We start from the raw sequence: 27,576 nt of genomic DNA, 5'->3' as shown, positions 1-27,576 counted from the left end.
TTTTTCTTTTAATTCAATGCACACTTACCCCAATAATCAGTCAGAACACGTGCTTTCAAAATATAAATTCCTAATAAGAGAAAACATAAAGAGGGGCAAAAATCATATTCTTCAACTGTAGTCAATACATTTGTGTGATCTCATAATCCGTCATCATTTCAGACAATGCACACACAGCCTAGTCACCCTCAGCTTGAACTTTAGCCATCAGGTAAAAAGATACAGACTAATACAATCCCACACAAACAGACGCTAATCTGTGGCCCCAATCCCCCCCCTCCCCCCCATAGACTGTGATCATTTACACATTTCTGTGCGATCATTACACCCTAAATTCTGTTTATTATCTACATGTTATTATTATTATTATTATTATTATTATTATTATTATTATTATTATTATTAATTTAATTGTTTTTTTTTATTTTTTTACTATTTGTTCTTTCTGTCTATTTCATAGAAATAACGCTCATGGACATTACACCTTATTTATAAATCGTATTTCTGTTTATTAAAACCTTATTTAGCATAGTTCCAACAGCACCCCCCCCCCCCCCCCCCCCCACACACACACACACACTCAACGTGCAATATCACTGACCACACTGCACCTCTCAATGCACCTGCTAGTTGGATGGCATGTATGTGTATGGATATAGATGTAAGCGTGTATGTGGAAATATGTGTGTGTATGTACGTACGAATGCATATATGTATATATTCATATATTCATATATGTATGTATGTGTGTGTGTGTTGCTGGTGTATGTATAACTTGTACATATCTTTCTTGTGTAAATGTAAATTTGTTGTGTAAATACTTTGGCTATTGTGTACTTCACACACATGGAGAGATGCCAAACTGCCTTTCATTGTTCTTGTAACAGTAACAATAAAAAAGCTATTCTATCCGATTCTATTCTAGATGCGCTGCTACCCGAAGTCACTAGATGTCATTGTTGGCTGCTTAGACTTGAAATCCTGTAAATGATGCCGTTAGAAGATTAAAAAACTTCTCTATTTTTACATTCATAACATACAAGTCTACTGAAATTTAAAAATAGTTATAAAATAGAAATACTGTACGTAACTAAACTTCAAAAAGAGTCTAACACTTGGTAAATGTGGCGGGTTTTTTTTTTTAGTTAGGATAAGTATTTACAGAGCGATATAAAGGGATTTTTGTCTTTTAAAGGGCAGCTTATTGCATGTGAACACACAGTACCATAATGAACTACAGTATCAAGTAAAATCTGCTGCAAACAAAGAGCACAACACGACAGAACAGTGCACGAATCCCTCCCTTTCAGTGTAGTTTTATGACCTGTGGGCACTGCGCAGTCGCATTGAAACAAGGGTACACAGCGGCAGCAGGGCGTTTCTTCTGTATAGAAAAGAGGGGAGGGTACAAGAAGGGTACATACTAAACATGGAACGCAGAGCATGTTGAATTTCCGTGTAGCTATTTTTTTTTTTTCAGAGGAAACGCATTTGAAGGTAAATATGAGTTTTCATCCTTCAACATCACTTTGCATCAGCAGTTTAGTGTCGGGCTGCACTTTGCCAATCGCGTTTGTCCTCCTGGCATGAACTTCTTCTTTTTTAAGAGCAGAACTGGAAGTTTGTGAGTTATTTTTTAGGTTAGTTTGTGATGCCGGAACAAACCACAGTGAAACAGCAGTCTGTCCCAGATTTCACGAGAATAATAACCATCAATCATTAATCATTAATGTGCTGATTCCGCAAAATTTGCTTTTGCTGTCTTACGCTTTATTATTATTGTTATTATTATTATTATTATTATTATTATTATTATTATTGGTTTTAACTGTGTCTGATGGAAGTGAAGCCAAAGGAAACTCGTCAAACCGCTGTTCGCTTTGCTGGTTGTGTTTCGTTCTTTAATTTCAATGTTTTCCCAGGGACCACACCTATCTATCACAAAAGCGACTTACTTATCTGTGTGAGCCATGCGTCCAAGTTAAAGTTTTATAAAGAGCTAAATCTGCGTGAGCTGAGGCGCATGCTCCAACGAGCATTCTCCAAATGTAGCGCAGTGTTTCTAAAAGCTGTGTTCTTCTGCAGACTCTGATGAGAAAAAAACACAGTAGTCACCATGTTCCCTGCAGCGGTCACAGTGCGTGCGTGCGTGCGTGCGTGTGTGTGATCTCTCTGTTGGTCTATTTTCTCCAAACACTTTGGATATTTTTTCTCACAGTAAACTGTGTTGCAACATGAACCCCTGCATGCAGAAATACACCACAGGCGGTCAGAAGGCTTACTCATGCCACAAACTCTTGACTCCACCCTCCCAAAGGCAACACTTACTTACTATCAGCATCCATTTAATCAGCTCGAGTTGTGAGGAGGAAACTGGACTCAGACAATCATCAGCAGAAAAGCATTAGTCATACATTGCTGATGATTGCAGTGTTTTCACGGCCTTTGCATGCCTGCTGCTTCAGTCGTGTGTGTTTCTACCCATGGCTGCACGACCCCTATGTTAAAGGAAACATCCTGCTGATGTGCCAAAACAAATAAGTAAAAGAGCCGGGTTATGGGTTGGATAAAAGTGCACATTCTCAGTTTTCTTGTCATTATACTAAGTGTTGCATTGCTAGATGATACAGTACAGTACACACATGCATGCGCATTCTTGTGTGCTGCCACCCGGACTGGGGGGAAGGCTAAGCATTTGTGTTGGGATATGGAGTGAGGGTATGTAGGCTGCATGTATTTCTCATGTGAGGAGAAGTAAAATATTCATTAGAGTCCGACTGAACTGTTGTTGGGTAAAATGTGCCCCGATGGCAGCCAGCAGAGGTAAAAACCACACGACTAAAGTTTTAACAGAACACGTTATGATCCTTTGTTGTTGGTTTAAGTAATGGGGTCATGGGTGTTTTGTCATGGAACCAACTTAGAGTGACATGCATATTGAAAGCATATGAGTAATTGTTTGTGGTCTGCAAGCATTTCATGGTAGTGGGTGTGTTTTGTGAGGGGCAGTGGCGTTTTTCCTCACAGAGCTGTCACCTGACACACTTCTGCCTATAGCCAGTAGCTCCTCCCGTTCTAGGAAAAGTTAATTAGGTATTAAGTGAATTTATAGGAGTGCTCAAACATGTCATTCAAGTGACAATGGGCATACGTTAACAGTTGGAAAATAAAGATGTTGAAATCAGGCGTAACTCCTCCTTCCTGCCACATTTGGCACATCCCTCGCTGGAGGTTGACTATAAAAGTAGTACAGAAGAGTCTGTCTGGACTGGTTTGGCAGTTCTTGGGATCAAACTAGAAGGTGCAGTTTGGAGGAGAGGTAAGAAACAAACACATGGGCCTGACATAAATCTGAAAACCTGCATTTTTAACCAGACATTTGTTAGGATTTCATGATGGACTTTGCAGTGAGGGGAAGAACAGTGAAGCACATTTTTATTAATGTCATAAAGGGATGGAAGTGGTCAGCAGGATGGATCCATGTATTCGTATTTATGCCGTATGCTGACCGCACCATCCTAATGTTTTTGCTAAAATTGAGTCTCATTAGACCAAAAAAATTTATATTGTTCAATTCTGCAGAACATGTGTGAAATGTAGCCTCAATTTCTTCTACTTAGCTCACGGGAGTGTCCTACTGACGTAGCCCATCTGCTTGTTGTGTGTGTGTTGTGTGTTTAGAGACACTCTTCTGTTTACTTTGGTTCTAAAAAGCTGTTATTTGAGTTACTGTTTGCTTCCCATCACCTCAAAGCAGTCTGACATTTCCATTTTGACTTCTGACATCAAGAAGACTTTCACCAGAGAACTGCCCCGCGCCAAAATTTACTCCGTTTTGGCTCATGCTCTGTAAACTGTAGAGATTGCTGGGATTTCCCCACAGCAGATTAGCAGTTTCTGAAATACTTAGACCAGCCTGTTTGACAACAACTGTGCCACATTCAAGGTCACTTAAATCACATTTCTTCCTCATTTTGATGCTCAGTTTGATCTTCAGCAGGTCGTGTTGACCATGTTTAAATACCTGAATATATGTGATTGGCTAATTAGATATATGCATTAACAAGCAGTTTAACAAGTGTAACTCTAGAAGCCTTTTCACTGAAGATATTTTCGTGTCCACATTTAAATAGTACATACCTTTATGTAAAAAAGAAAAACACTGTAGTGATGCTAACACTGATATGTGGTACAGATGCTAAATAACTCTTTATAAAGAATGCAGGAAGAAGCAGAAGTAGTTGTTACAGTGGTGGCAAAAGTGCCTTTGTTAGTGTGAGTAGTAATGCTCGTGGTAAGAAATATAATAGTTGTGGTGCAGGCAGCCATTATGCAGCACTTTCAGCTTTGCTAGCTGTAGCTTTAGGGATCTATTAGCAGAAATAATGTGTAGTACTCATGCAAATGACCCTAATGTAGTTTCATCATGCTAGCAGCAATAGAGGCACATGTGCAAACACAAGTCTTAGTGTTGTGTAATTGAACAAGCTGGGAAACCTGCTGTCACAGCTGCATGCTCAGTTTTTGGCTCTCTTAGCAGCAGCATTCTTCACTCAGTCAAATGGGCCATCTTTGTGGGTGTGGTTCTCTGTTAGCAGGAGGAGGAAACTCTTACATGGCTCCACTGCTACACAAGCCAGTGAAAGCCACTCTCTTTTCTGTTTCTGCTGTGACGGACACCTGTGGACTGAAAACAGGAAGTGCGTATCTTTATGTGCATATCTGAGGTGAGGGAGTGAAAAAAAAAAAAAAAGGCTGAGAGAGTTGAAAGAAGATAAAAATAAACGCCTTCCACTCTGTGTTTATTGGAAAAGACGCAGACTCAAAGCAACAAAGTGAGACTAACTCTGTCCAAAGCTCCAGTTCTGTCTGCGCCGGCACTAATGATAGAAATGCTTCTTCATCTCAGCCTCTGCTTAATTAAAGCGTCTCACAGAGAGCTTGTGCTTGTTCTTTGCCTCATGCAACCTTTATTGTGCATCAAAATACACACACCCCTGCTTTGTTATTAATGTGCTTTTCTGATTAAACATTGACTTTAAATTTAGTTCTCACTTACACTGTGCACACATTCAGTGCACCACAGTAAAAGTATCACAGATGTGCCAACTTTGCCGGGCTTTTCTAAGAATGCACATATATGGATGACTGCAAAGAAACAAGGACGCCTCGTTTGTCTTTTAAACTCTTAGTGTCTGTGCACATGGAGGGTGTGCACAGCCTCAGCTTTTGTTCTGTGATGTACGCGTAGATAGTATTGGTATGTACAAACTTGTATCTTGGATCTCACTGGATAACCTTTTCACTTTTGTGCTCAATTTCTCACTTTCTTTGTTTTTGTGCAGGGTTGTCCGCTGCCGTGATAAGGACAGGGTGTGATCCTGCACTGCGTGAACGTGGCAAAAAAAGAACAACAGACGGGGACTGGTGTTATCTGGATCTTTTGTAATGAGGAAGACGTCTCTACTGTGACAAGCTTTGGATTTTTGAGCTTCTCCGTTTGTGACTGCAATCAAAGCATCCAGCTAGAGTGCAACCACATACACCACAGCCAAGCAGCAGACTAGCCTCATCAGTGTTTAATAGCATCTTCATAGCTACTGATGTTTTATTCTAACTGAAGATTGAGCCTTGAAGCCATTACCACTGTGTATCAGGTTTACATCAGCACAGTGCTTTAGATTATAAAAGCTCAATAGGCTGCTGTTGCGTCTTTAATAATTGACACATCTTTACTTCTTATTGTGGTTCCAAAGAGAATCAAATTGATAGCAGCTGTCAGTCCTACTGTTCTCCGTTAACTCCACAAGCTCAAGATGGCAGAGCAGCCCATTTATGCCACAGGCATAGCCTGCAAACTGAGGAGCCAGTGGGATCGTGATGAGGGCCTGGGGCAGAACCACAATGCGGTGAAGTTCTTGGGTCAGGACTATGATTCTCTGAAAGCCCAGTGCCTTCAAAGTGGGAGATTGTTTGAGGACAGCCTGTTTCCTGCTGTAGCGTCATCTTTGGGATTCAACGAACTCGGCCCCAGATCGGCAAAGACCAGCGGCATGCGCTGGATGAGGCCCACGGTGAGAAATTGCGGCGGTGGCCGTGTTTTTGTGTCTTTTGCCCAAGCGTGGGTAAGGGGAATATAGAAGCCTTTCACATCATTTATTGTAGATGTTTAAAGTTATAGACGGTGTTTCCAGATTTATTTACTGTGTTTTTTAGAAGGTTAATATCATTTTAATGTCAGACAGTTATAATACACTGTGTTGCTAAAAGTATTCACTACCCCATTAAATAATTAAATGGAGGTTTTCCAATCACTTCCTTGGACATAGGAACTGTGATAGGATTCCACCTGTGCAACAAGTCCAGACATGAAATTTCCTCACTACTAAATATTCCACAGTCAATTGTTCGTGGTATCATAACAAAGAGCAAGCGTTTGGGAATGACAGTAACTCTGCCAGTGTGCTTAATGCTTTAACATAGCAAGAAGTGTTGGTGATGGCCACTTCCTGTTCCAACATCACTGCACACCAGTGCACAAAGCAATGTCCATAAAGACATGGATGAGTGAGTGTGGTGTGGAAGAACTAGACTGGCCTGCACCTCAACCTGAAAAAAAAAAACACCTTTAGGAAGATCTGAAGATGTTATACCTGCAAAAAGTGGACCATCAACATATTAAACCATATGTATTAAGAATAAGATGTCACTTGAATTCATATAGGTGTGAAGACAGACGAATTAATGCTTTTGGCAACCTAGTGGCGCTGTTTTTCTACAGTGTAGCAGACCACACCCCTGAATTGTATTAGGTCTTATCTGGCTGCACTGCATCACAATGCAAATGTCTGACTCATGCCTACAAATGCCTCACTCAGGTATTTGGTGGTTTTTAAAGTAGCAGCTCCTTTGTAAACAATGTGTAATGTCTGAACGAGCCACTAACAGTAGAGTAGGTAATTGTCTGGAGAATTCACAGCAAGCAAGTGGACATCTTGATGTCCTGCACATGACTGCAGCACCATAGCCTGAGCCATAGTATTTTAAATATGTGCACCCATCTGACAAGAGCTATCTGCTGTGGCATGCCCTGTAGTCTAAAACTCGTGTTACTGTGCACACATTTAGTGCACCAGTGCCTAAAAAAACCATGTCCCATGACCACCTGCAGTGGGTGTGTTTAAGCAGAGCTGGCAAGCACTAACATTTGACAGCAGTCCCAATCTAAGCAATTCGCTGTTGTTCTGGCAACAAAGCCTCTGCACCCCACTTCCACCGGGCGCACCTTGATCTTCCAGCCTCTGTCCTCTGCCTCAGCTGCCAAGTTGGCACACCGCAGCTTCTTACGCTCGAATCCTTCCTCAATTGCGTCCTCCCATGGTACCGTCGGCTCAATGATGTAAGCACGTTTTGGAGAGTTAGACCAAAGGACGAGGTCTGGTCGCAGAGTAGTTGTTATGATCTCTGCGGGAAAAATTAGCCTCTGATCCAAGTCCATGTGCATCTGCCAATCCCTGGCAACCTCCAGCGGTCCCAGGTCCGGGGTTGGGGGGCTCGTCCTCGGCTTGTCTCCCTCCCGGACAAATGCTTATGAAAACTGACGCTCCTCTTGGTTCGTGAAAGGTTGAGCGTTGATGGATTTTCTTTTGCACTCAACTTTCTCGGCTAGACACCCGAGGACCTGGTTGTGTCTCCATGTGTATCTGCCCTGAGTAAGGCTAGTCCTACAACCAACCAAGATGTGCTTGAGTGTGGCTGGGACTGTACACAGGGGGCAAGATGGGTCCTTTCCAAACCACAGCTCCAGATTTATTGGGGAAGGTAGCACATCGTATGTCGCTCAGATGATGAAACTTAGTCTATTAGACTCCATTCCCCAGATTTCACTCCATGTGCGTTTCCTCTCCCAGTTCATCCAGCGATCCTGCTTGGTCAGCGCTACCGCTCTAGCATGTCTTACTGTTTCCTCCTGTCGACGCACCTCCTCCACTACCATTTTCCGATGTTCGGTTACAGATGCCTGTTGCCACCGAGGTGTTACTGCTTCAAGTCCAAATCCTCCTCTGCCCTGCTGGACGTGGTGGGTCACGTCCAACAGGGCAGAGAAGGACCTTATTTATTTTATTTACTTTCTGTCATATAGTTGCTGGGTTATAGGCGGATAAGACTGTTTATTATGGGCAAAGTTTAAAATAATAAAGTCATTGTATATCAGAATATGAGCCAAAAGCTCAGACTTCAGACTGCTGTAAATGATTTGTTTCAGACATTTCGTTATTATTATTATTTTCTCTGGACTCTGCATGATGTCAAAGAGAGGGCATATTCCAGATATGGTCATCTCAAACCCTGAAGTTCCAACCACCACCTATAACAGCTCACCTCTAAGGTCTTTTATTACCTGGTACACTTAAGCAAGCTTTCCTCACAGACTTGAGGTCTTATGAGGGGCCTCTTATATCACATCGTCTACCATGTCACGTCTTTTCTTCTCTCATCACCTTTTACTCTGTTATAAATACACCAGTGTGGTCTGTGCAGCTAGAAGCAGCACCAGAGAAGAAAGTGGAATTGTATTTGTGAGCATGCCTTGAACACGGTGTGCTCTCCTTTTTTATTCTATTTGCAGACACTGTGGCAAGTTGCTGTTGTCAGTTCTGCAGTAACAGAGCGAGCTGTGGTCTTAAAAGCTTTGCCTTGTGATAATTTCGGCTTTCTTTTGAGTATGCAGATCGTCACGTTATCATGAGTGTATGTTTTTTGTTTCTTTGTTGCATCTAATGCTTTTCTGAGGTCTCAGCCTTCCAGAAATAGCACTTCATAATGCATGCATCACCTGCACCACAGGATCTGTAATATTTACACTAAGAGGGTCATGATGCCCCCCCCGCCAAAAAAAAAAAAGGCTTTGTGTGAGTGTTTAAAAATGCCCAGGATGCCTCAGTGAGTTAGGCCATGTGTTGAATAGTTGGCATGTTTGCTTAGCATGACACAAAATATTTGTTTTTATAGCTTCATGGGGTTTCTCACGCTCACCACACTGAGTACAAAAAGGTTTAGGAAGCAGGAAGTTGTGCAAATCAAATGTGAACAAAAAACACTAGACTGGGAGATTTTTCAGAAAAGAGCTTTGACAACTTTAGGATTTGCTTGCCTAGCTCGCTACAATGACTAAGAGTATTGTGCTTGAAGCTAGCTCCATTAATCCCAAAGAAAACTACCTTCTTACAACTTCTTACTCAATTTATTATTTGGTATTAAACTAATAAAAAAAGACTCTACTTGATCAGTTACTTTATTAGAAGCTGTTTTAACTGTGTCTACTAGCTATAATTAGCTAAAATAGCTTTTGTGTGTATGAACTGCCACCTTGATACCCGCTGCTCCCAGGAAGCAACTTAAAACAGTTCACTCCATCTGTCGATCTAAGAATACATGAATTTTAATAAGGTATAAACAAGCAGATCATCTGTAGAATAGAGCATTTTGTATTTATTACACTAGCAGATGTCTGTGCTACAGTATTGTCTGGCCTGTTTATGATGTTAACCCTAAATTTAAATGAAATGCTGCTTGTGTTGTAGATGCATTTAAAAAAAACAAACAGGTCATTTTTAATTCAATTAAATTCAATTTTATTGAATCACAACAAAAGTTGCCTCAAGGCGCTTCATTCAGCCCTGTGCTAAGTGGTTTCCAGGCTATGTGATAATTTCATAATATGTGATAGAGATAAGAATCTTCAGGAGCCTGAGCTGTACCCGTGTGCCAGGTTTGGTTGCTCAATTCCTGATAGTGTTTGAAGAGTTGGCAGACAAAGAAACAAGCACACAGACAGAAATGTTGCGTGTTCCTCCTGCACTAATCCAGAGTTGTTTCTAAACCTTGACTGAAAGACTACATGTTTTAAAAACTATTTGGAGCCCACGTGTTGAAAAGTAGAAGTTTTGTTTTGTGCGTGCAAGATCTGGTTAATTGTCCCAAGCTTCAGTTTAAAAGTAGCAATCTGACAAGATAGACCAGACAATTGCCCAGCTCGATTCGCACATGACGGATACGAGAGAGCGGCATTGGATTGTCTGCCAGCTAAGAGTACAATGACTGTGTTTCCCAGGGAAGAAATAAATGCATGTATCTGCTGTGTAGTAAAGTTTGTAACAGACAGTAAGTACATAAATAAACTGGGAAGTTTGCTGTGTTCGTTGACTATGTTGGACTGTTGCAGAGCAGGATGTGGGTTGCACAAGAGACATTATACGCAGAGACATAGCACTCAATTCTGAATTGCTGCCCTGCTACACATGAGTTTAGGTTTCCTGCAGCTGCCAAATCCCACTTTAACTCCTGACTTTAAGCACTCCTGTCAGGGGTTTCAAGCTCCTGGTAGCCACGGAGCTTGAAAAAGACACTTAACTTTAGATTATAGAATCAAAGTGGGCAGCTTTGTAGACTTGCTTCATTAGCTCTGTTATTGTTGCTTCAGTTCATGTCTGACACTAATCATCAGTTGGAGATAAGACTGATAAAGATGCAGTGTTAAATGACAGATTACTTGCATAAATCTCTAATGATTAATTTTTAATGTTTCTTCTATCAGGGAATGGGTACCATTGGTATTCTTGCTATCATTGTTTGGGTTTCCAGAGCAGGTTCAATGAGATGAAAATGAGAAAAGAAAGGGAGGAAGACGACATGTTTGCAAAATGTATGTCTGAAGGCAAAGAAGTGCTAATTTGTGTGTTTATGTGTGTGTGTGTGTGTGTGTGTGTGTGTGTGTGTGTGTGTGTGTGTGCACCGACAGGAGCTCTGCAAACGGCCCGAGTTCATCGTAGATGGAGCTACTCGCACTGACATCTGTCAGGGTGCTTTGGGTAAGTCCCATTGGGAGTGTTCCCAACTGTTTCAGTGTTACTACTGCATGATTCATCTATTAGACCCGAGGGGTAGAACTGAGATTTAATCTGGCAGAAAGCAAAAGAGAACACTGCCAAAAGAACAAACAAACAGGTAACTGAGTGCATAGATGTTAGTTGCTGTGCTAAATCTAGGGAGATGCTGGATGCAAGTCATGAATAAGTGAAGCTTCCCTCTACTCCGCATACAGCATGAACTTCAGCGAGACACAGAACCTTTCACAGCAAAAATCTGATATAGAGAGTGGGATAATCCAGATATGGTCTTGTGGTAGTTCTTTCGGGGAAAAGAAAAGTTTTAGTTTTTAAAAAATATATATTTTTTATTTTATATAACATTTATAATTTATGCCTTGTCATATCTGTAAGCAAAGGCATCTTCCATTTCTTTCAGTAGATATCTTAGGCACTGCCAAAAGTATCGCAAAAACCTCCAAAATCCTGAACCAGAAAACATAATACATTACTCTGTGGAAAAGGATCAGTGTTCGTGTAAACAAGACTAAGAAATCACTTTTTAAAGGCTTTACAGACTTCAAATCAGAAAACCTTTTTCCCCCCCATAGAGGTCTTTTTGCAGCTGCATGCAAAAACCATGTAGAATGGAGGCTCCACCTACATCTATATTTCCTACTGTCTATGGACACAAAAAAGTTTAGGAACTCCTGCGTGTTACTTGTATGAAAATATAAAACTCAATGACTTTATTTTTATCTTGAGTATAACTTTCAGCAGAGAAGTGTAGCACTGTTGTGTGTCAGTAACACAGCCAAAATAAAACCTAAAGTTTCAATAACATGTCAGTCACAACTCCTCCCATAAAAGACAAGATAACACAACACCGAACGCAACACGGTTTTGACGGTGAAAGGATAATTGTAGGTCTTGTAACAGAGAATATGATGACAGTCAAACTGCTAAATGAACTATGCCAGTCATTGGCTTCCCATCTTCTAGCCAATGCTCTTTGGCAACACAGTATAATAATGGAAGTGGCAACTGTGGCTTGAACCCACTATGGAAGTCCTACTAACAACATGAGTGAGTCATGGAGAGTCTGAGATTCTGTGCTCGCCTCTCCCATTTCCCAGAATGCAAAGCCTGTGCAAACCTTTACTCTTTGTGGGTGAATTCCAGTTTTGTGTGTGGCTAAAAGTTGAAATTATTTGCTAATGTAAACACAGACTCGTGCTTATCATGACAGCTCTCAGTTGATTTATAATGGTAGTAAAACTGTCTTTGCGTTTCTTCAGGGAACTGCTGGTTGCTGGCAGCCATCGCATCGCTGACCCTAAATGACCATCTCCTCCACAGAGTGGTTCCTCACGGACAGGGTTTCCAGCAGGGATATGCTGGCATCTTTCACTTCCAGGTAATGACTACTGACAGCTTCATATCCTTTCCTTTTGTTTTTTCCAAACATATCAAAGGATAGCGCCTGAAAAACACTGCAGACAGCTGTTACACGTGACCAGCTGCAAGCGGTTATCAGGCCAAAAGCAGGTTACTGAGGCCTGAATATGGGTATGGGCTCTCAAACTAAGTGCAAGTGATTCCGAACATGACAATTTATACGCAGGTTGTGATGTCGGCTGCTTATATAACACAGATGAGCTGCTGAGCAATGCTGTTTTTTTCCCCCCCTCAATTCCTCAATGACGACTTTCAAACTGAGGTGGAAAACTGATATTTATCTGAAGATATGGGGAAGCTGTGAAACACCAGAGATTGGACTTTTGAATTCGCTGCATCTCACTGCTTCCTGTTGTGTTATTTTGTTGTAGAAACAGGACATAATGCAACACTTCTTGCTGTGCAACTTTTTTTTTTTTTTTTTACGATTTTTGTGGGCATTTCTGGGCACGAGCTGGTGCACATGTTAGAATCTAATCCACACAAGATCTGGCAAGTATATATACATTGTAGACCCTCACTAATATTCGGTTAAAAGCCCCATAGCAGATCGATTCAGAGCTTGAGATCAGAGCTTTAGGAAGGACATTAAAAAAAAGCTTAATGTTAGTCTGCTCTGTCCATTCCAAAACCAGTTATGATGTGTGTTTGGGATCATTGTCCTGTTGGAATACCCAGCTGAGTCCAAGTTTCAACCATTTAGTAGTTGCTTTGAGGTTAAGTTAAAGAATTTATTATTCCACCCATGTGAAATGTACCAGTACCGCTGGCAGCATAACGGCCCCAGAACATGATGTTACCGCCACCGTGCTTGCCAGTCGGTGCAGAGTTCTTAGGTGTGAAAGCCTCACCTTTACTCGTCCAAACGCATCTCGTCATTGTGGCCAAATAGTTGAATGTTTGTTTTGTCTTACCATAAAACTTTTCACCAGGAGGCATTTGGCTTGTCCATGTGGGGAACTGCTTATGGTTAACCGATCACTTGGATGATACTTTGGGTTCTCTTGCAGACAGGATAATTTTTACCTGTGTCCACTTGTTTGTTGTTCTGAGTATCGGTTAATCCAATGACTGCTGTCAAACCAGTCCTACAACTACCAGTTGTACTCAATCATGATCACTAATGAGAAGTTAAAGCCCTCGGCCTTGTCAAGTTGAGACATTATAGAACCTAAATCCAGTTTATTAAAATATTTAACATCCTAAGACCCGAACTCTTTCATGTCATACATTTTTAATTTCTCCTTGCTATGTGGGATGATTGGGACCCAGTGAATGGAAAAAACAAGAATTACCTGAATTTTTTTTTTTTTTTTTTTTTTTTTTGGGGGGGGGGATTTTTTTTAACCTGAGTTTTGCTTCTGAGAAAAATGAGATCCACATATGACGACATTCGCTTTATATTTCAATAGAACAGGGGCAGTATAACATCGTAAGTGGATTTCAGGCCCTTGTAGAGCAAAATTTTGTGTTTTGGTCTAGACAACCTAAAATGTGTTGTGCACATATGTGGACGCCAGGTCTTAGAAGGTTAAGTGAGTATATGTATCTATATGAGCCTTTACGTGGATTAGAGGAAGTCCGCTGTAAACCCAGTCCTTGTTTTTTAACGTCATATGGCTTACTGTTTCCTTGTATTTAATTCTTTGTCTGCGTCTGACAGACAGGGATATTACCTGCAGCTTGCTTACAGCCATAAGGTGTGTTCTGGTTTTGAAATGGAGTCGCAGTAGGAAGAGTATCAGGGCGTTGTCAGTTTCACAGTATTTGCCAAGAAAACTTGAGCAGCACAAGATTCTCTGAAAAATGCCTAACGACTATTCAGCTGTAGGCCCGACGTTCAGGTTCTTCTTCTTTCAACAGTATCCAAAAGCTTAATTTTCTGAGAAGAGATAGAAGGTTAAAAGGCGGCGTTGCTGCTATAAGCCTGTCTTTTTGTTTGTCAGTCCACACTTGAGTCGCCCAAGGTAACTGACCTCACACCCCCTCACCCTGCCAGTGGAGATCTGAGCGTGCTCTCCAAACTGGCAAAAAGCCAGCTTATCAGAAACTGCAAGTTTAAGCACAATCTAATCTTTCAAGACAAAAGTAAAGTTGACAATCCCCCGTCAAATGTGTTGAGTGCACATCGTAGCTCAGTGTAACAAGTTCTGCTTTGCAACATAAATACAAATGTTTTCTTTGGTGTGAGCCTCTTGCAGCCGACTGGGGCTTATCAGCTGAACTTTGCACACAACAAACACTCACAAGCAACGTAGCTGCTGCGCGCGCTGTGGCGGGGACACAGGTGTTGGCCTGACAATGCTACCTTTTATGTTGCGGCCAGTGAGCAGGTGAGCAACACGCACATGCAGCCCAACGCTAGATAGGGAGTCGTATTAAAGCAGTGGTTTATGATTTTTGCACTTTCAATTTGAATGTGGTACGTTTACAGCCGAAGTGAGGGAAGATGTGATTAGAGTGTGCAAATCCACGCTTTATTCTTTTAGAGTGGATTTTTCACCTCTTTTTTTTTGCTTACTGGCACTTACAGAGATGCTGCTAGTTATTATGGTGTTATTATCTGCATGGTTTTCAATAATAAAGCAGTCTCCAGTGACAGCAGTTCGTCATCACATCAATTCATTTGTAATGTTTTGCCCCAACTGCACTTTGATTTAATGCTAATATAGCCCACTTCAGTGGCATGTATTAGCATTTCATTAAGTATAGCAGTGCTATTGAAGCCTGTCAAGCTGATGTTTGGTTGTTCTGACAAAGCAGAATGAAAAACTCTACAGTGTGTCCTGCTCTAAATGTGAAATAAATGTGTTGAGGTTTTGCAGTTATACGGCTGCTAACGATGTGATGTTGACTTGTTTGTCATTTTGGATGTATGGCTCTGTAGGGTCCAGGCAATAAGGCCTGAGTCAGCAACTGATTTGTAGGTAAAATCGTGTATTCCCAGAGCATTTGGCAAAAGCGCCCTTGATTTGGTTGCTAGCAGATTGCTGTGGGTGCTCATAGTTTGGATAGACGACATTCCCTTGTCGGCAGGCACTTGTCAACTGTTCTCAGAGCTCTGGAAACTCTGAATTTGAATACAAACAGGACAAAAACCCCTTGGTTTTAGGAGCGTGTCCTTTTTGCCTTCAATTTAAAAGTTGAGCCTTTTGAAATGTGTTGGTTGGATTGCTGAGGCAGGCGAAACTTTTATTTTGAAGGTGAACATTAGCTATTGCCTGTTAAGGTAACACTTTTTCAAGTTTTACTACCACTTAGCCAGTAGTTTGCGAGTGAGTGCTGACATGTTGGCGTCCTCCATGCAAACTACAAGCAACCATGGAAATCTGCCAGTGACCAAATCAATCACAAGGTTTTGTTGTAGCTCCTTCTTTGAAACTAATTTCACCTGAAAACAATGTGCAACTTCTTGAAATTAACCAACCCATTGTGGAAAACTAGGGGAAATTATTAGTTTATCCTTGTGCCTGCTGTTTACGTCCCATCCAATATGGCCAATATAACTCTCGAGCAATGTGCAGATCGGAGCCTGCTGTGTCAGCATCAACAGTCAAACCTGCCGCACATTTAATGAAAACTTTTAAGAGTTATTTTAAAGGGTTGAGGTCCAAAGTAATTCACCAATTTTTGTAGTTGTTATAAAGGTGAAAGTTAGCACTAACCTTCACACACAACCCAATAGCTAAGTATGACTGTACCCTGAAGTTTCTGGCAGTTGGCTCAGTTAGCGATATAAAGTGCTTAATATACTTTAGTGTTGGCGGGCGCTCTGTCAGGCAACGATCTCGTTGCCAACTAGACTGTGAGCCTGCCAAGTGAAGGGTAAAGAGGCAGAGAGTGAAAGGGGAGGGAATGAGGAAGTGTGACAGAGAGCAGAGCGGACACACTCTCACACGACAGAGTCACATATTACATGCTTGGAGTTGTGAAGTACAACAAATACACTCGCAGTGAAAGTATCCATCCTGGATCCCTGTCAGCTGGACAGCTCAGTCATTAAAGATGCAGCACCGTGTTTGCGCGCACAAATAGCAGAACTTTTATCAATCGACTCTCAGGATTTTATCACTGTGTGAGTAAAGGCCCACTGCTCTGAAATGCCATTGGCAAAAAGGATGACATCTCCCGGCTGCTCCTCTGACTCATTTCATATCAAAGGATCAATAAATGCAGTCGCACAGGCACACACAGAGCTAAGCTAATTTACACTGGATTTTTTTGGGTTTGCTGATTCAGTTACAGTGAGGTCAGCCAAGAATAGAATGAAGAATCGTTTAGCTGATTACTTCCAGAGACTCTGTGTTCGTTTGTGTTTTGTTGACTGCAGTGTGCAGTAAATTTCATGTATAGATGCTGCTCTCTGCTACAGTGAGAGGAGCTAATGCTTCCGTCTGCTCTGAGGGAACATAAATGAATGAATGTGTTGTATGAGTGAGTGAATTATGGCTAAACAGCTTGTTAAATACACACGGCTTCACTATTGTTTTTTGCCTCTTGTGTTATTTTTTTACTATGAGCCTCTTTTGATTGTGTTTGCGTTGCCGCTAGCATATAAGCATGTTCCTACTGCTTCTTTGCTTTTGTGTGCTGCTGAGTCTTTGTAGGATTTCTTTTCTTTGTGTGTGACTTTAAGCCTCAGGACAATTTATCCAGATCTGAGTGAGTCACTGGGGGGGAAAAAAAAGAAGATATCATGTGTGTGCTGGTTGTGGGAATCCTAACTGGTTTAAGAAGTGGAGAGAACAAGGAGTCTGCATGAAGAAGAAAGTCAGGGAGACAAAAGGAGAGGGGGAATGAATTATAAACAAGTCGGCATCCACAAAGGAAAGCAGGGCAGAATCCTTTATGATACTCTTTTTATAGCTCGCTTTTTACACATGGACCTTTTGACAGTTTGTTAAGTGCTTCTCAAATGTGAAGGCAGAGTCGCTGCAAGTCATGACACAGATGTGGGAATGGTTAGCTTCCCCCGGTTAGACGAGGTGTTTCTCCCACAGAGCTGTGAGAAAAAGCCTCAACAATGTCAGGTTTAATAAGCAGAATGAAGAAATGTGTGCAGGCCTGTACGTTTACCAGAGGCAGCCCTGTATTTCCTGTATATGTGTGGTTGGTTGGTGTGTGTGTATGCTTTGTGTCGACTTCAGCCGACCGTGTTGTGAATCCATCCATTCCTGTTAAATACACACCAAAACACTATATATACACTAACATTGTCTTGTTATGGCAGCAAGTAGCGTGCAGACATCAGTGGCTTGTTTTGGTTATTCACGAGTGCAGATATCGCAATATTGTGAATTTGCCAATGTACTTAATCAGTCCCTTGAGGAAGAAGCTCTTTCAGTCTGGATTTTTTGTGTCTGGTATCTCTTCCCCAAAGCCAAAGTGTCAAAGTTAGCAGCGTAATGTGTGTAGGAGCCCAAAGCTGAGAAAATGTTTGTGGCTCAGTTAATAACTATGTAGTTACACTTCCTGGATGTAAGTTACCCCTTGATGGCAGAACGTTGAGCACAGTCAAAGGAGTGGATGTTACAGATGGGTGTGGCTTTCAGAATTTCAAACACAAAAAAAGTTTTCACCCAGTTTTTACACGCTCAAGTAGATGGATGACCTTTATGTATGTCTTATCTGATCGCTCTTTCATGCGAACAGATTTTATTGTTGCATCACAAGACATGAATTGTGTCCAGGTGGACTTACAGTAAGTCACATGCTGAGGCGTTTTGGTTTATTCCCATCAGCTGTGTTGAATTTGCTCTGAGTGCTCTCAGCTCCCTCTGCTGGAAACTAATGTGAATGACTCCAGGGTTTCATGTATTTTGGTTATGTTTCTATGGAACAACAGACTCAACAGCAGAAATTCTGCCTTGTTTTTACCCTTCTTAAACCTGTCTGGCTTATAACTCGGCCCCTGCGCCACATCATTTTTGTCCTCCACTCTCTTTTTGTGCAGCTTTTCCATCCTGTTCCTGGAAAACACAACAACAATCCAGTGTGACTTTTTAAAATCTTCTGTAAAAAAAACATTTCAGAGAAATTTGCCCTGCCCTGATTTGCATCAGACCGCCTGCTTTGGTTAGAGATCCCGACTCGCAGCTAATTTGTCATGCAAACAGACAATTACAGGACTGGTTTAGGAAAAAGTACCCATAACAAAATGTTCCTATTTTTTCCTGAACTAAGTTGTCCCTATTAAATAAAATGCGGTTAGCACTGTTGCCTCACAGCAAGAAGGTCCTGGGTTTGAATCGGATCATTTAGCCAGTGTCTTTCAGTGTGGAGTTTGGCCCGTGGGAGGAAGCCGGAGCACCTGGAAAGAGCCCACACAGACACATGGAAAGCATGCAAAGACATGCAGTTAGTGGGGTTAAGTTATTTGATAATTATATCAGGTCTGAGTTAGAGTGTGAGTACCTGTCTGTCTCTGTGTTAGCCCTGTACAGAGTGTACCCTGGTCCAGCCGCCCCTCCAACCCTGACATGAATAAGTTGAAGAAAATGACTGAAAGCAAAATTACATAAAATAACTAAAATTAAATAACTGATCCACTCTTTTTTAAAAATCTTTCTTAGATGAATCCCTGCTCCAGATCATTTTTACCCTCAACTCTTTTTGTACAACTTTTCATTGTTTTGTCTTGGTCTCTTCTGCCCCCTGCTGGACAACACAGTCACATCTTATGTGTGAAAAGCAGAACAACAATTCAGGGAAATCGTTTTTTGAATCTGATCCAAAAGCATTTCACAGAAATTCACCCAGCCCTCATTTGTGTCAGGCTGCCTGATTTGGTTAGAGAACATGTGAATGTGAATAACTGATTGCAGGACTGGTTTAGGAAAGCATCTGAACATTTAGGGTGGTGGTGTGACTTGCAGTTAATGTTGCCTTTTATAATCTTAGTATTACAAAGATATTAAACAGGGGAACGGTTGGAAATTAGAAATAACTGTAAAATCTGTGCAGTTCAAGAGTTTCATGCTTTGTGCTGGAACTACACTACATTGTCAAAAGTATTCGCTCACTCGTAACTCACTTCAATGGTCACAGGTGTATAAAGTCAAGCACCTCAGCATGCAGACTGCTTCTACAAACATTGGCACAGGAATGACTCGCTCTCAGGAGCTCAGTGGATTCCAGAGTGGTACCGTGACAGGATGCCACCTGTGCAACAAGTCCAGACATGACACTACTAAATATCCCACAGTGAAATGTTAGTAGGATTATAACAAAGTGTAAGCGACTGGGAGACTGGGAGTGGTTGACTGTGTAAAATCAGAGTGGGGTCAGCGGGTGCTGAGGCACAAAGTGTGCAGACGTCACCAACTTTCTTCAGATCAGTCGCTACAGATCTCCAAACTTCATGTGGCCTTTAAATTAGCTTGAGACGAGAGCACAGAGAGCTTCATAGAGTAGGTTTACATGGCTGAGCAGCTGCGTCAAAGCCTTACATCACAGAGAACAATGCAACGCTTCGGATGCAGTGGTGTAAAGCACGCCACCAGTGGACTGTAGAGCAGTGGACACGTGTTCTCTGTGGAGAATGAAAGAAAGAAGAGAGTGGCAATCTGATGGATGAGTCTGGGAGAACAGCTTGTCTGACTGCTTTGTAGAAAGTTTGTTGTAGCGGGGATTATGGTGTGGGGTTGTTTTGCAAGAGGGCTCAGCCCTTTAGTTCCAGTGAATGGAATACTCTGCGTTGTACTCTCAGTGCTTCAGCATAACAAGACGTTTCGAGATATTTCATGACCCAAAACTTTGAGTGAACAGTTTGGAGCTGAGCCCTTCTTTTTCCAGCATGACTGAGCACCAGTGCACAAACCAATGTCCACGAAGACACGGATGACAGAATGACAAATGACAAACCCGACAGAGCACCTCTGGCATAAATTAGAACAGAGACTGTGAGCCAGGCTTTCTCATCCAACATCAGTGTCTGACTTCACCAATGCACTTCTGTAAGAATGAAAACTCCCATAAACTTAAGCTCGGGGAAAGCCTTCCTAAAAGAATCAAAGCTGTTATAGCCGTAAACGGCGGGCCGACATCAAACCCTGTGGGTTACAAATGGGATGTAACTAGAGTTCATATGCATGTGAACAAGTGAATACTCCTGGTGATGCTGTTCAGTGTAAAAGAAATGAATGAAGGATTAAAATGATCCAGTTGAGTTACCAAAGAAGGCTGTCGTATCACCCAGATAGCTGGAGACAATTTTCTTCCTGTGTTGGTAGTGATAAATTGGAAAGACACATCTGATTGGTCAGGTTTGTCTTTTTTGGTAATCCTATCCTAAATCCTATTTCAGTGAAACTGAGTAATTAGAGATTAATTAGTATTAGTTAGACTTCACAAAGGAGATTATAATAGCGCGATCTGGGATTTGAGAGAGCCATTGGGATTCAGAGGCCAACAAGTAGTACACCAATGCTAATTTATGTCTCTAACCAATTCTCATACAAGCATATTAAAAATGCACGTATAAAGGTGATAAAGAGTTTGAAATTATGGTCTTGAATGTTTTAAAATGGGCCCAGGTTCTCCAGAACTTCAGCAGAACGTTAAACCATCTCTGTATCGCTGTTCTCTGCTCTGTTCTCCACAGTTCTGGCAGTTTGGCGAGTGGGTGGACGTCGTGATTGACGATCGGCTGCCGGCGAGAGATGGGAAGCTTCTGTTTGTCCACTCAAAAGATAGAACTGAGTTTTGGAGCGCTCTGATGGAAAAGGCCTACGCCAAGTAAGAGTGGTACAGGGGACGGCACCTGAGGAAAAAAACTTTAACTTTAGCAAACGCCGATCTTTAATATGTATTATTTTGTCCCTGTAGGGAAAGCAGCCTCTTTCATATTCTTCTTATGCTTCAAATAAATAAGAGAATCTGTGCATCCAATGATTAGATATGTTTTATTGAATGCGTCAGATCTCTGTCTGACTTGATTCTACTCAGTCATGAGTTAAGACACCAAACTTGGCATAAAGGTGCAACTTATGGCCCTGAAGTGTCTTTAGCATGTCAAATATTGTTACGTCATCATGTTACCTAGCAACCACCTACCAAGAGGCCCTTATGATGCAGCAAGCGTTGTATCTTACAAATTTTATGACAATACCATGTCATTTATATTCACAAAAAATGGTTAGGATGTCATGATGTTGCATAGCAACCACCTAACAACAGTCTAAAAACACAGACCTAACAATACTGCAGCGTGAGCATGTAAGAAAGATGCAAAAAGATTGTAAAATGTGTTACAAGTAGCTGAATGATAAGTTGTAATCACCTGTAAATTATGGATTGATCCAAATTCTGTGTGTTAACCTATGTTGTCTGCACTTGGACATGTTATGGTTTCACTTTTATCTATTTTTCTTACACTGTCATTGAGCCTTTCTGCTGTTTGCAGCCTGCGTTTACACTCAGTCAATTCTGATGCATTCTCGAAAGAACAAATGTTCCCTCGTATTTCCTTTAGTTTGTTTGTTTATGCTAACCTTACAGTGATGCACACATGACATGAAGTTGTGTCTGCTCAGGTTTTAGTTCAAAACAAAATCTGATCACAATTGAGGTCAGTTTTCATTAATTGTCCCCGGCACTTCAGAAATGAGTGTTTCTGGTGCCAAAAAACTTGTGGCCGGCATGATTGAGAAATACTTGAAGCTCTTAAAGAGGGCCTGAAGAAACACAGCTGCTTGAGTGGACAGCTGTGGCCCCGGTTGTAAATTTTGGCTGGCTGTGTAGGAGAAACTCATCATTGTTCCTATAAGTTTACGGCTTCCGAGTTAAGAGAGCTTCCTGGATGAGTGTGACGTAAAAGTAAGATTACACATGTTCCTGTGCAGCCATATATGGTATTTTAGCACATTGTTAAGCAGTGACACTTTAAAATATAGAAATAAGTTTCTGCATATATTAGGGTTTAATCCTCAACTCTAATATTAAACTATGCAGTATATTTATTTATTTTGTAGCGGGACTCCATTTAATTTCTATTTCTCTGTGACGCAGGTTGAATGGCTGTTATGAGGCTCTGTCAGGCGGCAGCACATGTGAGGGTTTTGTAGACTTTACTGGAGGTGTGACGGAGATGTATGATCTGAACAAAGCCCCCTCGGACCTCTTCAGCATCATCCGCAGAGCTGTTGAAAGAGGATCACTTCTCGGCTGCTCGATTGACGTCAGTACTGCAACATTCATTATTGTTACTTTTATTTTACCAGGAACTCCCACTGGGATCAAACTCTTTTACTCTTTTCAACACCAAATACAAAATGCACAACATAATACAAAGTATAAATGATGACGCTAAACAATAAAACATAAAGTTGCTTATGAAAAGAAACATCCACAAGTCTCCTTCACTGCGTTCCTTAGTATCCTTTTAAATTCACTGGTAGATGAAGGCATGTTTTTATATTATATTCATGTAAATTATTCCAAGTCCAAGGTTCATAGTAAGAAAATGCTTTTTTTTTTTTTTTTTACTTTAACAACAATCCTTACATAAATTTACTGTCACACATTCCAGTTTCCTCCAGTGTACAATTCATTTTATAATATGAGAGATTTTGCTATATCTCTTACAGTTCAGAGACCAGCAGCTAAAAGTCAGAAAAGTCTTCTCCTCAGTATCACCACTGGGGCTCAGGAGGGTCCTGTAAACAAAGCCCGTGTATGGAAAACCAGGAGGGCGCAGTGAGGACAGGGAAAGGTCTGGAGCTGGCAGGAAGTCAGTGCAACTGTCAAGGACACTTTAGCAAAGCTTGTGTTTGCAGACAGGGAGGACTGAACTTCTGTAATCAGTTCAGGCCTCCCTGTTTAGGCCTCCCTGTTTCACTTGGGTCCAAAGAGCAAAATTAAAAAGGAAATGCGTTTTCTCTTCCAGAGATGATGAAATTGTAAATGATTGACACGAACAGGAACGAATAAACAGAGTCTGTTTGTGTTTCTGTGCTTAGGTTTAAATGACACAGGAAAAATCTTCTATATTTACCCTGTAGATTTATTCTTTGAGATTTTTGCTTTTAATGAATGTGCCATGCTGTGAGAGTGACTGCTAATTATATCGTTTGATTTCACCGACCTGCAAAAGTACGCGCGTACATCTCCTGTCTTTGTTACCGTCATTCTGATTGTCTTCATCCATGGTAAAGAGTCACCTTTTTACAAAGCTGTGATTGCAGCCATTCCTCATATGAACGATCATGAAACTGACCTCGCAGCCCCACAGTTGTTAGTCAGTGGTGCCAGTTTGGGTCATTATGCAAATGTGCCGTTTAAGGTCGGGGAAACCTGCAGTCAGCTGAAACTAAAGAAGCCACACGGATGAGTGAAAACGCCACGTCCAGATGAGCAGAGTCAACTTTCACTTGTGTGAATTATAGACGTCACAAACCCCTGGTTAACTCTGTTTAACTCTTTTTGTTGTGTTGCCTCATTCTCAGATCACCAGTGCAAATGATATGGAGGCCGTCACCTTCAAAAAGCTGGTGAAGGGACATGCCTACTCCCTGACTGGTGTGGAAGAGGTGAGGTCTACAAAAATTATTTAACACAACATAAAACTCCTTTCAGATTTTCAGTATTTTGAAACTGGGTATTGATCAGGTTTGGTATCGATACTAGTGATATTCAGACTGCTCAGCTCTGCTGTTTACTGCATCGTAGAGACGTATATACATCTATGCACATCACACAAACAACTATAACTAAAGAAAGCAGGCTTAGGCAGTGTGTGTTTATTTTCTGTATTTAATGCATCTGTTTGACATTTGTTTAACCAACGAGAGGCAGCGCATTTATTTTGCACGGGCAAAACAGATTCCTCATGTTTGCTTTCCCTTTACCCTTCACCCATACGTACAGCATATTATAAAGAAGTGTGAATGAAATTGTGTTGAATTTGTTCTCTTTGGCTTTTGTTTTGGGCACAGCACAAGCGTCCTTTGCAGTACGGAAAAACATTGGAGTTACACCGTTAATACAAAATCAGACATTGCACTTGACTTCTGTCATGTTACCCAAGTCACACAAATGTGCGCAGGATACTAAAAAGAAGAACAAGTGAAGCAGATGGAAAACATGAATGTGTGTGTGTGTGTTTCTTTGCATGTAGGTGTCGTACAGAGGAAACATGACAAAGCTGGTTCGCATCAGGAACCCCTGGGGAGAAGTGGAATGGACCGGAGCCTGGAGTGATGAGTATGATTTCTTTATTTTGTTCTATGCAATTAAGAATCACCAAGTTTTCCTTTGAGCCTGGATGGCACTGAAAGGAATTTTCCAGCTGTTTTACTGGGTCCAGGACTTCAGTTTAATCATTTTTTATTTATTTATTTATTTATTTATTTATTTTAAACTTTCAGCGCCAGAGAGTGGGACTCTATTGATCCGTCTGCCAGAAGTCGTCTCCAAAACCGCAGCGAGGATGGTGAATTCTGGTGAGTGTACGCGAGTGTTTTGCGCGTGAAACATTTGAGACTTGTCACTGGAGTGGCGGGTCTAATGTGGATTGTCTGTCCATCCAGAAGTAAAGTGCTGGGCAAAAGTCTCAAACCAGTCCTCATGTCTTCAAATTTTGCCAGGAAAATGGGAAATGGGTTGACTGATTTATTGAAATATGTGCTAACATGCTTGGAAATACTTACAATGGGGGAAAAAAACATCTCAAATTTTCCCCCAAATCCTTCAGGATATACTACGCAGCTAAAACATGGCAAGTCTTCAGCTCATAAGGTGCAAAAATATAATTTTGTGCTGTCAGACAGTGATATACTTGAGATGTTTTATAGATTCATTAAAGAAATGGGAACAATTTGGGTTTTTTTGTGACAGTCTCTTATGTCTAGACATAACACTGAGTCATCCCTTACACGCCTTTTTAATGCTTAAATGATTTCGAAGTCAGTGTTAAGTGTCTTAATATTCCTCTGAAAAATAATCCAGTACAAGGGCTGAACTGAGAATGAAGAAGCCCATTGAAACACCTGCAGAGAGCCAGGAGAGCTAATGCTCACTTTAATGATGACAAAGTCTTCCTCTTTGGAAGCAAACTATAAAGAAATGAGGGGTGACTCAAGACTTTTGCACAGTACTGAAGTTGTTTGAATTGTCTGTTTTTCTTCAGCACTGAAACGAGGTTCCATCTTTGGACTTAATGATTGAAAACTAACGATAAAATCGAATCTTCCAGGATGTCATATACTGATTTTCTGCGTGAGTTCTCTCGTCTGGAGATCTGCAACCTGACGGCGGACGCCCTGCAGAACAGCCAGATGAAGAAATGGAGCTCCTCACTTTTTCAGGGGGAGTGGAGGAGAGGCAGCACAGCCGGAGGCTGCAGGAACTACCCAGGTAAGATTAGTGGTGCAAGTGAGAAGAAGGGGAAATCGCAGGGTAGGACATGGACAGTTGTTGCATCTCACCAGACCCGTGTCTCGTGGTGTTTTAATTCTGCTTAATACAATTTTTACTTCAGGAATTTTTGTAATCAAAAAAGGCAAGTTGGAAGATTGAGTGAGGAAGGGATTGGGTTAACTTCCTGAAGGAATGTGAACCAGTGACTTCTATTTAAGCAATGAAACAATGTATTGTCTTTTAAAAGGTTTTGGAGATTCTCTACCAGGACATGCAGAAAATGGGACTGTTTTCAGGATTTACTGCAGTATAAATAGGTGTTAAGGGTTATGTGGTTATTGTCTCTTCACATGTGATGTATCTTGTTAATTTGTTTTTAATTGTGATTATCTTTCACAGAAATGTCATTCAGTGTTTAATAAGACAGAGCAGGCTGTACATTAGCTCACTTTGTTCCTTGTTACTCAACATCAGTTTATAGCCTGAAAAGGAAACACTTTAACTTTTTCATCTTTTGTCTCCAGCAAGTTTTTGGCTGAATCCTCAGTTCAAGATCATGCTGCAGAACCCAGACATGCAGGGCAATTCAGACTGCAGCTTTGTGGTTGCCCTCATGCAAAAGGACCGCAGGAAGAAACGGCAAGAGGGCCAAGACATGGAGACCATCGGTTTTGCTCTGTACGAGGTTAGCAAAAACAGTAGATTTCTTTCTTTCTTTCTTTCTTTCTTTTTTACAACACTGATTATAATCATGTTCCATCTCTGCTATCTTTGCAGGTTCCAGATGAGGTATGAGGTTTTTCTACTTTCCACATATACACATATATGTATGTGTGTGTGTATGTATGTGTATATGTGTGTATATATATATATATATATATATATATATATATATATATATATATATATATATAAATAAAAAACAGAGAATAGAATAAAAACATAATGCTACCTCTGTTAATGGCCCTCTCAGTTCAAGGGGAGTTCAGGGGTCCACCTGAAGCGAGACTTTTTCCTCTCTCATGCCTCCAGCGCTCGATCAGAAACCTTCATCAACTTGAGGGAGGTTAGCTCACGTTTGAAGCTGCCGAAAGGGGAGTACATAATCGTCCCCTCCACCTTTGAGCCAAACAAAGACGGCGACTTCGTCCTCAGGGTGTTCTCTGAGAAGCCTGCAGGCTCTGAGTAAGTAGCCACCGGCTTGCAGGAAGTGTAGAAGACATGTTTGCTGTGACAGTCATGTTGGGATTTAGACTGTATATACAGCATTATATACAAAAAAGGTTTCACAACGCCTTATAAGTTCACAAGACAGGCCTATTAACTTCATTAGTGATGACGCATCTGGAATTGCCTTCCCAAAGCCCCAACCTCGACCTTATTCAAAACTCTCAGTTTAAAGAAACTCCGCCAAGAGGAGTTGCCTAATATCCAGCCAGGATTATGCCAGAAGCTTGGTTAAGGTCAAGCTTGCTAAGGGAAATTATTGGTGATGTATGTGTGACTATTACAGGCTGTACATATACTTTCGGTATATGTACAGGCTAAAATTATTGCATCCAATTTTTGTTTATATAAATATAATGCTAGTGTATGTCTGTGAAGGTTCTCAGTCATCCAGGTCATCGTAGTCTAAGGAGCTTGGAAAGAAAAGCGTCTGGACTTCTTTAAGTTGCTTGAAGACGTTTCACCTCTCATCCGAGAAGCTTCTTCAGTTCTAAGGTCAAATGGTGGAGAGTCCCAGATTTAAACAAAGTGGGAGTATCCCCCCACAGAGGGACAAAGGACCCCTGATGATCCTCTACCTAATCACATGAGCCGAGGTGTGAAAATGGGTATGGGTCACAATCAGCTTGGGTTTACGTCCACTGTGGGCGACCATCTTTGAACAGAG

The 27,576-nt window shown here is 41.3% G+C and overlaps 1 protein-coding gene across 2 annotated transcripts in view; it reads left to right on the top strand.

The window, feature by feature from the left end:
• The first annotated feature begins 1,340 nt into the window (after nucleotides 1-1,340).
• capn1 (calpain 1) overlaps nucleotides 1,341-27,576 on the top strand; it is a 31,773-nt gene continuing 5,537 nt past the window's right edge. Inside the window, exons 1-13 of one of the 2 annotated variants that reach the window (XM_085397676.1) lie at nucleotides 1,341-1,497; nucleotides 5,346-6,074; nucleotides 10,802-10,871; nucleotides 12,167-12,285; nucleotides 20,929-21,062; nucleotides 22,335-22,503; nucleotides 23,771-23,854; nucleotides 24,442-24,527; nucleotides 24,692-24,766; nucleotides 25,519-25,679; nucleotides 26,207-26,367; nucleotides 26,460-26,471; nucleotides 26,656-26,867. In XM_085397676.1, coding sequence (XP_085253802.1) covers nucleotides 5,817-6,074; nucleotides 10,802-10,871; nucleotides 12,167-12,285; nucleotides 20,929-21,062; nucleotides 22,335-22,503; nucleotides 23,771-23,854; nucleotides 24,442-24,527; nucleotides 24,692-24,766; nucleotides 25,519-25,679; nucleotides 26,207-26,367; nucleotides 26,460-26,471; nucleotides 26,656-26,867 — 1,541 coding nt within the window. In that variant the 5' untranslated portion in view covers nucleotides 1,341-1,497; nucleotides 5,346-5,816. Of the gene's footprint in view, nucleotides 1,498-3,166; nucleotides 3,320-5,345; nucleotides 6,075-10,801; nucleotides 10,872-12,166; nucleotides 12,286-20,928; nucleotides 21,063-22,334; nucleotides 22,504-23,770; nucleotides 23,855-24,441; nucleotides 24,528-24,691; nucleotides 24,767-25,518; nucleotides 25,680-26,206; nucleotides 26,368-26,459; nucleotides 26,472-26,655; nucleotides 26,868-27,576 lie in introns of those variants that run through there. The other variant, XM_085397670.1, reaches the window with a different exon arrangement.

The sequence above is a fragment of the Rhamphochromis longiceps genome, linkage group LG3 (genome assembly GCF_057381845.1).
Source record: "Rhamphochromis longiceps isolate RC_006_pf linkage group LG3, R_longiceps_female_GT1.1, whole genome shotgun sequence".
Taxonomy (NCBI): Eukaryota; Metazoa; Chordata; class Actinopteri; order Cichliformes; family Cichlidae; genus Rhamphochromis; species Rhamphochromis longiceps.
The sequence above is the reverse complement of the archived record's forward strand: the minus strand, read 5'-3'. Positions and strand labels throughout refer to the sequence as shown.